This window comes from Eleutherodactylus coqui, chromosome 2, assembly GCF_035609145.1.
Source record: "Eleutherodactylus coqui strain aEleCoq1 chromosome 2, aEleCoq1.hap1, whole genome shotgun sequence".
NCBI lineage: Eukaryota > Metazoa > Chordata > Amphibia > Anura > Eleutherodactylidae > Eleutherodactylus > Eleutherodactylus coqui.
In genome coordinates this window covers 318,765,873-318,780,480 of record NC_089838.1, presented here as the reverse complement: position 1 = coordinate 318,780,480, position 14,608 = coordinate 318,765,873, and the positions used below count along the sequence as shown (strand labels likewise).

Genomic DNA, 14,608 nt, shown 5'->3' with positions numbered 1-14,608 from the left:
TGCTAAACCCCTTTACCTCATATTCACCCTACCCATCTGTGTGGATGCATTGGGATCTTATCTAGAGCACTTACCTTCAGATAATAAATTCTAATAGGATTGCTCTCATTGAACATCCCATCTGGCTTCTGCCTCATTGAGATCAACCACTTGACGGAATCACACAGAATGTTATCCTCTATGTTTATCACATTCTTAGCTATAGCAAAGACTTTGACGACATAAGCGGTGAGCCTAAAGATAAGAAAATGATTACAGAAAATGTAAAAAGTCTACACTATAATATAAGTGAGACCCAAAGAGAGAAGTCATAGCTACCAGGTGCCGGAGTTCGATCTAGAGAAAGATCCAAAAGATCCATCCTTTTTACGATGATGATCGCGTGACCTGACATAACCTATTGGGGAAGTGAGGACAGAGTATGTTATGGAATGGATGCTACAGTAGATACAACATGAAGATCGTCCTCCTAGAAGTGACCCCAGGAAACGGCATAATCTCACCTGTGTTGATATTTTGAATGGCCTCATCCCTGCGATTCACTCCTAATCGGTGCCACTGGTTAGTTTTGTCAAGATATTGTGTAGCAATAAGAACTTCCGCCAAATCACTAATGCTTGTTTCTACACTACCGGATGGTACAATGATGAGATGGTTTAGACTGGCGCCATCTATGGCATCTTCAAGAAAATGTGCAATTGGAATTCCTAAGGAAAGACGATGGAAACAATCACTTGTTCGGACACCATCTGACTTTTAATACCCACAATGCTGGTCATTTCTCATCACCTCACCTTGTACATTAACTGTAATTGTAGTTGTTGAGTCTGGAACAAGGTTCTTGTTGGCAAGAGCCGGCACCCTCACTACGTGTTCTCCACCTGAAAGAAAGGCATATGAATGCAAAGAATGACCATGACAATGCAGCGGGTCACTTCTGTTGGAAGTTAGGGAGGACATGAGATCCCAATGGAATGACCACCCAACATCAGTTCACAGCATCATTAATGGTCTTACAACTGAAGTCTTTCCAGAAGAGTTATGATGCCTATGGGGGTAAATAGAGGACCAACTCCATATTAAATAGAAGTGCACATTGAAGGTCCCCCAGATTCTGAGACTGATTAGGGGAGTCTAAAAGACAATTATCCAATACACTGATACATTGCAACAAACCCATTATGTGAGCATAACATGGCAGTGCTGTGACAAATCACTTAAAGGAGTTCTCCAGGACCTTTACTATTGATGACCTATCCTCAGGGAGTTCAAAATGTAGAATATTAACCATAGATGCAGGTCTGTTTTTTGAAAAATAACTCCCCATTTGCTACTTTAATATCACAGGCTCACAGTCCATGTTCTGGCCGCCACTCAGGCCCATGACTATCCTCAGGTGCAAGGAGCTAAACCCAATCCCAACCTATGATGCTACACAGCTATGGCAATTTACATGCATATTCCTGGGGAAATATAGAAACTTTGCGACTCGTGACTTAATGGAGTTGTCCAATATAAAAGTTATGTGTAAAAGCAGGTCCTCTATGAGAAAAAAAATAAAGATCCGCAAAAAGTCAGACAACTGCTTTAAATTACCGACATACAACTGCTACCTGCATTAGTTCTGGTGTCTGCTGCCACCTAGTAACTACTTTATAATTCATCTCCTAGAACAGAACTACAAGGACACTACATTTCACAGCCCTACTTTATCCTCTCACAGAGGAGACTTCTGAGAATGTATGAGCCCTCTCTACATCACCTAATGGGCATTGTTGGATTATCATTGCTGTACTTGGAGCACTCGCTCCAGGTCCCACTATCCAGGAAAACCTTTGTATTTTGTGATTTAGTCACGATTTGTGCAAAATTGTGGCAAAATCGCCACAAATACACATCAGTTTACATAAAATTCATCTACCTACATAAAAAGTAATTGTGTATACAATATATGCATAGATTTGTGTGTGTGTGTATAAATACAATCTTTGTGTATGTCTCATCCTCTTCCCACCCTGTGCCATAATAGTATGCTGTGTACTGCGCATACATAACATGTACCACCATATTATTATGGCACCATTACTGTGATCTTGTCTGTTTAACCCTTTTTTAGATGCCACAATCAGGGCTGACAGGAAGGGCTATACATGCCATTAGGCACTGTTTCCATGATTTTAAAAAGTACAGTAAAACACGCACATCTGAGCGCAAATACACAATGCCCATTGCACAAATACGCACATAAATGCGCTTACGCCCGTGTGCCCCGACCTAAGGCTGCATTGACACCACGTTCTCCAGACTTTCCATCAGAGCCGGTTTTGGACAGAGTGATGGAGTTCCATGAGATAGGGAATAACTAGCTGATCGGTAGGGGTCCGATTGGTCCCCAAATGAATGGAGTGAAGGTCATGCAGGTGCACCACCACTCCATTCATTTCAATGATCGTGTCAGATGTTGTGGAGATTAGTGCTCTTGAGATCAGTGGGGGTCCCAGCGGTCAGACCCTATCGATCAGCTAGTTATAGTAATAATATAATAGTTTATTTTACACAAATACTGTACTTGTATAGCACCAACTTATTCTGCAACACTTTCGAGGCACATGAGGAACACAAACCATATAAAAATTTTAGAAATTGCAAAAGTTACATAAGGTATTTAATTATTTGGAAACAAAGAGGATGGGGTGATACAGAAGGTACAGGGGCAGGAGGTGGAGAAAAGAGGAACACAGCAATGTGACGCTAACATGCAATATACAGTTTTTAGGACACAAATGGGTGAGGGTAGTGCAGGTGGTGCGGGGCAGGAACTGTACATGATGGGCAAAAGTGGATAGTTATAGGGAGGGGCATATTGTCAGGGTGTTGGACTAGATTAGGTGGTTAGGTATGCTTCTATGAAGAGGTGCATCTTTAAGGTGTGTCTGAGGTTCCGTGCATCAGGGATTGTCCGGATGTTTTGGGGTAGGGCGTTCCAGAGGATCGGTGCTGCTCTAGAGAAGTTCTGGAGGCAAGCATGTGAGGTTCGTATTAGGGGGGTGTTTAGTCTGAGTGGGTCCTAGTGTAATATGTCTTCACCAGAATAATGGGTGGAGAGATGGGTTGGCTGCGCTGAGTCAAAGGGAATGCCCACAGCTGCTGATTGGCTGCCGTAGACGTGTCCTTTTTAGCTCCTGCTTCTGCTAGTTGCTGCAATCCCCTCCTCGGCAGCAACAAACAGTTACTGCTGGAAGCGGCTCCAGCTGTCTTGCTGCAGCCACTGCTGCTCCAGCTGATGTCCTCCCAAGCTGCTGGAAGAGGTGTCCCCACTACCGCGGCAACTGCTGCTACTCGTGGCATGGCAGCTCCTTACAACGGCTCTGTCAGTCCCACTGCTGTGGCCACTCCTGCTTCTCCAGCTCCTGTAGGGGACTGCTCCTGCTCGCCCACCTCCAGCACGTGGCTTCGGCAGTCCCACTGTGGCCGCTCATGCTGCTGCTCAGGCAGCTCCTGAAGCCGGCTGGGTCAGTCCCGGCGCTGCTGCTTCTGCTCGGCCGACTCCTTCAGCCAAGGCAAACCCCTGGCTCTCCTAGCAAATCAGGGTGGATACTGTCAATCACTATGTCTCCACCCATAGTTCCAGTGGAGACATATTGCACTAGTACCATCTGAGTGCGTTAGCAGATCGGACTGCGCGGGATGGGTGATGTTCGGTCAGGAGGGAAGCGATGTATGGTGGCGTGGCACCATGGAGGGCATTATGAGTGAGGGTGATGAGTTTGAATTGAGTTCTGTAGTGTATGGGCAGCCAATGCAGCGACTTGCATAGTGCAGAGGTGTCTGAGAAGCGGCTGGATAGGAAGAGGATGCTAGCTGCTGCATTTAGTATGAATTGGAGAGGGGAGAGTCTGGTGCGAGGGAGGTCAGTGAGCAGCAAGTTGCAGTAGTTGAGTCAGGAATGGATGAGAGAGACAACTAGTGTCTTTAGCGTGTTCGTGGTGAGAAATGGACGGATCTTAGCAATATTCCTGAGGTGCAGGTGGCATGTTGAGGCCAGAGATTAGATGTGGGGGTAAAGGAGAGGTCTGAATCCAGTGTGACCCCCAAGGTAGCGGGCGTGCTGTCTGGGGGTTATGATGGTGCCAGATACTGATATAGAGATGTTGGGGGGAGGTTGGCTGGTTGAGGATGGAAAGACAAGAAGGTCAGTTTTTGAGAGGTTAAGGGTTCCTGCCCACTTGCGTTTTTTTCACGCCTTATAGCTTGCTTTTTTTTCATGCCATATCACTGCTTTTTTTTCATGCGATTGTCAATGGGACTTTCTAATGTTAAAAACGCACTGACTTGCAAAGTATTTTTAACATTAGAAAGTCCCACTGACAATCGCTTGAAAAAAAGCAGTGATATGGCATGAAAAAAAAGCAAGCTATAACGCGTGAAAAAAACGCAAGTGGGCAGGAACCCTTAGTTTGAGAAAAAGGGAGAACATGGTGTTAGAGACAACTGACAGACAGTCAGTGATGTTTTAGAGGAAAGGTGTAAAGATTAGAGATGAGCGAGCACCAAAATGCCCGGGTGCTCGTTACTTGAGTCGAACTTCCCGCGATGCTCGAGGGTTCGTTTCGAGTAACGAACCCCATTGAAGTCAATGGGCGACCCGAGCATTTTTGTATGGGACCTATGCTCCACTAAGGTTTTCATTTGTGAAAATCTGAGAAATTTAAGAAAGTGATGGGATCGACACAGAAACGGATAGGGCAGGCGAGGGGCTACATGTTGGGCTGCATCTCAAGTTCCCAGGTCCCACTAATAAGCCACAATAGCGGCAAGAGTGGGCCGCCCCCCCAACAATTTTTACTTCTGAAAAACCCTCATTAGCAAGGCATACCTTAGCTAAGCACCACACTACCTCCAACAAAGCACAATCACTGCCTGCATGACACTCCGCTGCCACTTCTCCTGGGTAACATGCTGCCCAACCGCCCATTTCAGTAATAGTAGCAGTCAAGACAGGCCCCAGTAACAATACTCTTTCCCTCTGGCGGGATGACGGCGATCATGTAACGGACACAGCAGAGCCAGGAAACAATTATGCGCAAGCCTGTAGTCAGACCTAGGTGCGTATGACTGAGCTACTGGAATTCACAGCGAAGAACCAGTCAAGTGGCCAAAGGACAGTGGTAGGCCTTAAGTATTTTGCTTCAATTTTTTAAAATGGTGAGGTGAAAAACCAGACAGACACCGTATGCAGCATATATATGTATACTCTTTCCCTCTGGCGGGATGACGGCGATCATGTAACGGACACAGCAGAGCCAGGAAACAATTATGCGCAAGCCTGCTGTAACGCTTAGCTGGGTAATAATGAGCAACTACTACCCCCAGCACACACGCAGTAAACTGAAGACGGTCACAGGCAGCCCAAATATAGTATTTTTTTCCAATTTTTGGGAAAAAGCCCACTGCCTATATAGCCTGTATATGGATTTCCCTGTTGGAGGATGACTGTGGTTATTGAAAGCACAGTGCAGCCAGAAAAAACTATGCGCAAGGCTGGGTATTAATGAGCGACTACAACCCCCAGCAGACACGCAGTAAACTGTAGACGGTCACAGGCTTAGTTGGGTAATAATGAGCGACTACTACCCCCAGCACACACGCAGTAAACTAAAGACGGTCACAGGCAGCCCAAATATAGTATTTTTTTTCCAATTTTTGAGAAAAAGCCCACTGCCTATATAGCCTGTATATGGATTTCCCTGTTGGAGGATGACTGTGGTTATTGAAAGCACAGTGCAGCCAGAAAAAAATTATGCGCAAGGCTGCAGTAACACCTAGCTGGGTAATAGTGAGCGACTACTACCCACAGCAGACACGCAGTACACTGAAGACGGTCACAGGCAGCCCAAAGATTTTTTTTTCCAATTTTTTTGAAAAAGCCCACTGCCTATATAGCCAGTACACCTCTTTCCCTGTACCACTGTCCCTGCCTCAGCAGTACTGCCCCTATACTTAGTAAAATGACTGCAGACTGAGGACGCTATGGTCTGCATGCCCGATATACAAAAAAAAATGTGCAAAACTGCTAAAAGCAGCCTCAACAGTACTGCACACGGCCAGATGTGGCCCTAAGAAGGACCGTTGGGGTTCTTGAAGACAAAGATAACAGCCTAACACTCTCCCTATAGCAGCTACAGCAGGACGGCACTTTCCCTAATGTCTCTCAGCGTGCATCTGTGGCGAGCCGCGGCCGCCCCCAGTTTACATACTCGGGTGTCACCTGATCTCCCCAGCCACTCACTGCAGGGGGTGGGATAGGGCTGGAACTTCACAGGAGGAAGTTGTAATGCCTTCCCTGTGTTTCTATTGGCCAGAAAACGACGCAAATTTTTCTGGGAAGAAAATGGAAGTGACTCGAACACCGCGTGGTGCTCGTCTCGAGTAACGAGCATCTCGAGTACCCTAATACTGGAACGAGCATCAAGCTTGAACGAGTACGCTCACTCATCTCTAGTAAAGATGTCGCAGGAGGAGGTGTATAACGGGCGTCATCAGTGTAAAGGTGGTATTGGAGGCCAAATCGGCGGATGGTTTGTCCAATTGGGGCTGTGTAGATACAGAACATAAGAAGGCCAAGGACCGAGGCCTGGGGGACCCCAACAGCAAGGAGAAGCAAAGAGAAGGTAGAACCAGCGAAGGAGATAAGATGCTGAAAGAGCGGTCAGAGAGGTAGGAGGAGAACTAAGAGAGAGCAGTGTCCTTTAGCCTAATACAGCGAAGCATAGCAAGGAGGAGGTCATGGTCGACAGTGTCAAACACAGAGGAGAGAAGGAGGATTAGTAGAAAGTAGTCGCCCCTTGATTTGGCTGTCATCAGGTGGTTTAATACTTTTGTGAGTGCGGTTTTGGTCAAATGTAGGGGGCGGAAGCTGCATTGGAGGGGGTCGAGGAGTGAATTATCATAGAGAAGAGGTAAGAATAGACCAGGCATTCAAGTAGTTTGGAGATGAAGGGGAGGTTAGAGATGGGTCAGTAGTTGGCAGCTTCGGTCGGACCAAAGGTTGGTTTCTTTAGCAGACGGGGATATGATAGAGTGTTTGAATGAGAAGGGGAAAATACCAGAGGTCAGGGAGAGGTTGAAGATGATGGTGAGGTGGGTAGTGATAGCCCGGAAAAGGGACCGGAGGTGTGAGGGAAGAGGGATAGGGATATTTCTTACCACCAAAATATCACTTTAGGCAAACCAGCCACAACTCCTTCCTGCATACCTATCCTCTGTGGCCTCACCCACATAAATGAACCAGTCACAGCCATCGCATTGGTTCATCCAGCCCTGCATTGATTGGTTCATCCAGTGCTGCTTAGCCAATCAGAGCCATCGCTTCCTTGAGGCAGGATTTATGAATCCCGCAAACAAGAAGTGATCTTCTGTGGGTGAATGAAGACTGTCAGGGGAGCTCCAGAGAGCAGCGGGAGAACCTGGACCGAGCCTTTTAAGTATTCCCCTTTTTTTTTTGGAGTGCAGCTAGCGCTTAGTTTCGTGGTAGGGCTTAAGTCGCATTGCACAAAAACCACAATTTTGTGCGCTGCGATGCGTCAAAAATTAAAACTCCATAGGGAAGTATAGGCTACAAAAAAAAGCGCAAATCGTAGCAATATAGAGAAGGCAGCATTTTTTTTCACTCAAAAGATAGCATCAGAGAAAACAGTGCTAATGTGAAGGAATTCTTTGAAAAACATGGGCTTCACATACTTGTGTTTTCTCACGCTATCACGTGATTTTGTCGCCCGTGTGAAAGTGGCCTAATATAAATGCAAATCTCGCTTCTATATTTTTCAGTTTACAAGACAAAAGTATCAAGATTACTTTTTTTTTTTTGTAGATCTGAGAGGTCGATGCTCTATATTTACTTTGCATGTTTGTATGTCCTAATTTTGAGGTCTGATCTGGGAACATACCGGTAATTAATTTTGTGGTTTGTCTGAGACTTTGTATAGAAGAAACCCAATGTGGCTCAATAAAAATGTAAAGGGGGTAAAAAACTGTAAAAAAAAAATTGTTTAAACTACTAAAACAAGAAGTGAAGAAGCACAAAAAACCTATAAAAGGAAAAAACTAAATTTTGTAAAACTTAGTAGCAACGGTGGAGACAGAGAGACTGTTTGCGAAAGACAGTAAAACTAACCCTAAACTGTTCTCGAATTATAAATAGTAAAAATATTAATACTAAAAGTGTTGACCCTTTAATAAATAATTTAGGAGAAATTGTAGAGGGTAATGAGGAGAAAACAAATCTATCAAATAGTTTTTTCTCCAGTGTATTCATAGTGAAAAATAAAATGTTAGATGAGATGCAAAGTGATAATGTAAACTCGCAACTAAATGTCAGTAGTCTAAGGCCAGTCTCGCATGGACGGGACGGTTTTCACATGCGGGAGCCCACAGCAAAATCTGGCCTTGTCCCCGGCTGGCGACCATTCATATCTTTGAACTTCTGTATTGTGGATGGCTGTGGCAAGCTGCCTTTCGACATGCACAGTAAAGAGTTTTTCTTCAAATCTTTCTTTTTCCTGTGCCAACATTATATGAACGAGAGAAAGCTGCCACCAAGTCATGGCTAAATTTCTTACCCATTCAGTCCCCCTACCTCCTCCTCCCTTTGCCAGCTGATCGCGGCAATAGAAGCTCTCATAGAAGAGGGACTTTAACAATTTTCTGATGGCTCTCATAGACTCCCATATGCGCTATCTTTTCCAACTGGCTGGAAAATCACCCCTCTGAACAGATGGATTGGAGTCCAATACTTCAGATTGTCGCGATTTTCGGCTGACATTTTATCGCAACAAAATAACTGCAATAAAGCGCTCGTGTGAAAGAGGCCTTACATACTATGCTAACATGAAGTGTGATATTTTGGGAAACTAGGCAGCACAGCAGGTAGGGGAAATGAGGCAAATGTTGGGTGGGTTTGTGTTGCTATAGGGCAGTGATGGCAAACCTATGGCACGCATGCAAGGGGCGGCACGCAGAGCCCTCCCTGCTGGCACGCTCGCCGTCGGCTGCCACGGCTCCCCTGCCAGTATTCACTCAGCGGCCCTGCTAGCAACGCTGATCCCGGCAAACACTGTGATGCCCGTGTACAGCCGAGATCCTGCTCCCTCCTCCCCTGACGTCTCCTCCATGGTTACGCAAGAGCAGAGGGAAGAGGCGTCCAGCAGCACACAGATGTTAGTGTGCACCTGAGATCAGCACCAGCAGCAGCACCGAGGAGGGGATAAGTATATGAGTCTCAGGTGGGCACTATCACTACTGGGGCTGATATAAGGGATACTATTAGTAATAGTGTCCCCCATATTGGCCGCAGTAGTAATAGTATTACTACTGGGGCTGCTGTGGGATGTCACTATTACCACTGGGCCCACTGTGGGATGTCACTATTACCACTGGGCCCACTGTGGGCTGTCACTATTACTGCTGGGGCTGCTCTGTGGGATGTCACTATTACCGCTGGGATCAATATTACTGCTGGGCCGCTCTGTGGGATGTCAGTATTACTGCCCTGGGCTGCTCTGTGGGATGTCACTATTACCGCTGAGCCTGCTCTGTGGGGTGTCACTATTAACGCTGGGGCCACTCTGTGGCATGTCACTATTACCGCTGGGGCCACTCTGTGGCATGTCACTATTACCGCTGGGGTCGTTTTGTGGGGTGTCACTATTACCACTGGGGACGCTCAGTGGGGTGTCACTATTGCCGTTGGGGCCGCTCTGTGGAGATCACTATTACCACTGGGGCCGCTCTGTGGGATGTCACTATTACTGCTGGGGTCGCTCTATGGGTTGTCAGTATTACCACTGGGGCGGCTCTGTGGCGTGTCACTATTACAACTGGCACCGCTTTGTGGTGTGTCACTATTACCGCTGGGGCGGCTCTGTGGGATGTCACTTACTACTGGGGCAGCTCTGTAGCATGTCATTATTACCACTGAGGCCACTCTGTGGCGTGTCGCTATTAACTCTAGAGCGGCTCTGTGGCATATCACTATTACTGCTGGAGCCACTCTGTGGCGTATCACTATTACTGCTGGAGCCACTCTGTGGCGTATCACTATTACTGCTGGAGCCACTCTGTGGCGTATCACTATTACTGCTGGAGCCACTGTGGAGGGTCACTATTACCGCTGAAGCCACTGTGAAGGGTCACTATTATCACTGTGGTATGTTTACATGTGGCAGAAATGCTACAGAATGTGCTCTACGGAAATTTCTGTAGCAAATTCTGCAGCATTTCCGCATCCAAATAGCAGTCAAAATCTGCACCCGGTCTATTCTGAAACAGCCCTTTCCTTTTTATAACGGCGGAGGTAAAATTATACGGTGTGATAAGCCCCGCCCCCTGACGTGTTGGCACTTTGCGATAAATAAGTGGGTTTTCGGTTGCAGTTTGGGCACTCGGTCTCTAAAAGGTTCGTCATCACTGCTATAGGGGGTCGTGATGGCTACAGATGTGACGGGCCCAGGATATCTTGGCAGCAGACCTTGAAGGCAGAGACATGGTAATAACGTCAGCATTAGATATGGATAAGATAGATCAAGTGCTGGAGAAAGAAGCAGCGTGTAGCAGGTTAATAATGGTGTTTTATGGTGCAAGATTCGGGTGTGAGAGAAGAGTCACTTAGCATTTCAAGCTTTATGTTGTTAGTCATATAGCTTAAACTCTGTAAGTAATGCCTCGATCTTTCTTTGGAGTTGATAGAGGATTCTAATAAATGAAGTGCTCCATATCTTTATCTTAGAGACCCTTACTCTGGCTCTGCTAATGGGGTCTTCCTGCTCTTTACACTGGAACTGTTCCCTTTTTCATAACTTACATTTGACCGCAGCTGTATATTAATGGTGGAAGTACTTGCCCATGTCGAAGTGACCCGACTCTTCAAATAGCTCCCTAGTTCACAACTCCCCAACGATATTTCAAATAATCTCATAGTTGACAATTAAAACATTGAAAATGGGTAAGCGAGGGAAACGCATTTATACATTTGAATTCACTGAAAAGCCCTTCTAAAACAAAATCTTTATTACAAATAATTAAAAAGATGCAAATAAAACTAAACAAAGAACTATCACTTAATAATATCATGTAAAGGTGATCCCTCAACCAAAGGGTAAATAAGGAACAAGGCTAGACCACCTCTTTTCTAGATGAAAAGGCAAAAGGAGACATTGAAACACATGGTTTCAGGGAAATGTCATGATTCCTCTAGAAAATCTCCCAATTTCATCCTTAGGCTAATTTCACATGGGGGAATGTGATATCAAGCTGTGACACAATATCACGCTTGCCAACATGCAATGTCCCTGAGCATACAAGAAGTTTTTGTGCCAAAACTGCCTTGCATCACTTTAGGGAAGTAGTGATCCCCGCTGCAGCAGAGGATAGTGGACTGTTTCCAATTGTTTTCAATGAGAAACATCACATTCACGTGCACCTAGCACATGGCGCAATGTTTTTTCAACTGACAACTCCGAAGGTCCAGGGTGAGACCGCAAGAGAGCACTTGTTTAACCCTTTCCAGTCCAATGTCGGGCCTGCCCCAACATCATGATTTCCCTCCACAGCTCCGATGTCGGGGCAGGCCCGACACTGCAGTGCAGGAGTGGATCTGCACCCGATCGTCAGACACATCGGGTGCAGATGCACTCCTGCACTGGTCCTCATCGAGGACCCCCGAGGAGAAGGCAGAAAGGGTTTTTAACCCTTTCTGCCTTCTCCTTTACACATTACATAGCGCTCAATTAGCGCTATGCAATGCATAGAGATTCCGGCCGGCGATCATGTGACCGCCGGTGTTACCTGACCCCCGGCGGTCACATGAACGCCAAGCCGGGAGCCTGCACTGTGGGAGGACCTGCTTACCTGACCGGCGTCTTGCGCATTCTTCTTCTGTCTCCCGGCCCGGTGATCATGTGACTGCCAGGTGCCACCTGACCCCAGCGGTCACATGATCGCCGAGCCGGGAGGCAGAAAGAGAATGCGGAAGATGCCGGACAGGTAAGAAGATCCCTCCACGGTGCAGTGAGCACCTGCACCTTCCTGAACTCTGTCAGATCAGGAGGGTGCAGGGAAAATGTATTTTTTCCTCACCCATTCTCCCCAGTTCCAATTTATTTGGAGCTGGGGAGAATGGGTGAGAAAAAATAAATGGATTGGAAAGGGTTAAAATTCAGGAGGGATTTGCACAAATGCAAGCGCAGGTAAAGTTTCTTGAGGAGGCATTGCAAACTGCTAATAGAAATTATGAAGTTCAGTTACAGAAAGAAAGGACTACCTTGTGCCTGCTTGGAGAAGAGGCCAAGAGGCAAAGGCTGTTAGCAGAGGAGCAGACCGATAAATTCCTAAAAGAAAAAGAAAGTATTCTCCAAGAAGCTGAGCAGCAGAAAGCAGAGAGTGCAGCTCTCTTAAAGGAGAATGAGCGTCTTGAGAGATTGGCTAAGGAGGAAGCTGATCACCGGGTGTTGCTGGAACAGAAGAATGTTCAGTGTGAACAGAGCTTAGAAGAAATAAGAAGTGATAAAGAAAAGTTTGAGGGATATCTTTCAACAGCCCATGAAGAGATACAAGATCTCAGAGATGTAGCCAGAGATTAGGCTGATCGCAGAGTATGTCTGGAGGCACAACCTGTGCAGTATGAACAGGACTGTAAGAAACTGCAAATGAGAACCCAAGAGTTGGAGATGACGGAAGGAGCGTTAGAAAGAGCTTCTACAGATGCACGTAATCAAACTACAGGTTTGCAGAATCAGGTTGCAAAGTTTAAAATGAAGTTAGCAAAGAAAAATGGTGACTTGGAGTGTCAAGTAAGTCAGCTCAAGGAAGAGCTGGGAATACAGAAAGCTGCTTGCAGTCAGGCAGAGAAGCAAGCAGAGATATTGAAAGACTTACTTGATTACAAGGAAAATCAGGAAGCTCTGCATGAGAGACTGATGAGAGGAGAGGGGAGAGGGGGGGAGAGGAGGGGGGGGAGGGGAGAGGGGAGAGGGAGAGGGGAGAGGGGAAGGGGAGAGGGGAGGGGAGGGGAGAGGGGAGAGGGAGAGGGGAGAGGGGAGAGGGGGGAGGGGGGAGGGGGGAGGGGGGAGGGGGGAGGGGAGAGGGGAGGGGGGAGGGGGGAGGGGGGAGGGGAGAGGAGAGGAGAGGGGAGGGGAGGGGGGAGAGGAGAGGGGAGGGGAGAGGGGAGGGGGGGAGGGGAGAGGGGAGGGGGGGAGGGGAGAGGGGAGAGGGGGGAGGGGAGAGGGGAGGGGGGGAGGGGAGAGGGGAGAGGGGAGAGGGGAGAGGGAGAGGGGAGAGGGGAAGGGGAGAGGGGAGGGGAGGGGAGAGGGGAGGGGAGGGGAGAGGGGAGAGGGGAGGGGAGAGGGGAGAGGGGAGAGGGGAGAGGGGAGGGGAGAGGGGAGAGGGGAGGGGAGAGGGGAGAGGGGAGGGGAGAGGGGAGGGGGGAGGGGGGAGGGGGGAGGGGGGAGGGGAGGGGGGAGGGGGGAGGGGAGAGGAGAGGAGAGGAGAGGGGAGGGGGGAGAGGAGAGGGGAGGGGAGAGGGGAGGGGGGGAGGGGAGAGGGGAGGGGAGGGGAGAGGAGAGGGGAGGGGGGGGGGAGGGGAGAGGAGAGGGGAGGGGGGGGGGAGGGGAGAGGAGAGGGGAGGGGGGAGAGGAGAGGGGAGGGGGGAGAGGAGAGGGGAGGGGGGAGAGGAGAGGGGAGGGGGGAGGGGAGAGGAGAGGGGAGGGGGGAGGGGAGGGGGGAGGGGAGGGGGGGAGGGGGGGAGGGGAGGGGGGGAGGGGAGGGGAGAGGAGAGGGGAGGGGGGGGGGAGGGGAGAGGAGAGGGGAGGGGGGGAGGGGAGAGGAGAGGGGAGGGGGGGAGGGGAGAGGGGAGGGGGGGAGGGGAGAGGGGAGGGGGGGAGGGGAGAGGGGAGGGGGGGAGGGGAGGGGGGAGGGGAGGGGGAAGGGGGGGAGGGGGGAGAGGAGAGGGGAGGGGGGGAGGGGAGAGGAGGGGGGAGGGGAGGGGAGGGGAGAGGGGAGGGGAGGAGAGGGGAGTGGGGGGGAGAGAGGAGGGGGGAGAGGGGGGGGGAGAGGGGAGGGGGGAGGGGAGGGGGAAGGGGGGGAGGGGGGAGAGGAGAGGGGAGGGGGGGAGGGGAGAGGAGGGGGGAGGGGAGGGGAGGGGAGAGGGGAGAGGAGGAGAGGGGAGTGGGGGGGAGAGAGGAGGGGGGAGAGGGGGGGGGGAGAGGGGAGGGGGGAGGGGAGGGGGAAGGGGGGGAGGGGGGAGGGGAGGGGGAAGGGGGGGAGGGGGGAGAGGAGAGGGGAGGGGGGGAGGGGAGAGGAGGGGGGAGGGGAGGGGAGGGGAGAGGGGAGGGGAGGGGAGAGGGGAGGGGAGGAGAGGGGAGTGGGGGGGAGAGAGGAGGGGGGAGGGGGGAGGGGGGAGAGGAGAGGGGAGGGGGGGAGGGGAGAGGGGAGGGGAGAGGGGAGGGGAGAGGGGAGGGGAGGAGAGGGGAGTGGGGGAGGGGGGAGGGGGGGAGGGGAGGGGAGTGGGGGAGGGGGGAGGGGGGGAGGGGAGGGGAGTGGGGAGTGGGGAGGGGAG

The 14,608-nt window shown here is 49.6% G+C and overlaps 1 protein-coding gene across 1 annotated transcript in view; it reads right to left on the bottom strand.

Moving 5' to 3' along the window:
* Positions 1 to 14,608, bottom strand: part of LOC136610271 (A.superbus venom factor 1-like) — a 210,763-nt gene that overhangs the window by 91,814 nt on the left and 104,341 nt on the right. The window contains exons 22-25 of the mRNA XM_066589504.1: positions 795 to 881; positions 504 to 707; positions 319 to 397; positions 75 to 234 (exon numbers count right to left, since the gene is read on the bottom strand). Of these exons, the coding sequence (XP_066445601.1) occupies positions 75 to 234; positions 319 to 397; positions 504 to 707; positions 795 to 881 (530 nt within the window). The remainder of the gene's footprint in view (positions 1 to 74; positions 235 to 318; positions 398 to 503; positions 708 to 794; positions 882 to 14,608) is intronic.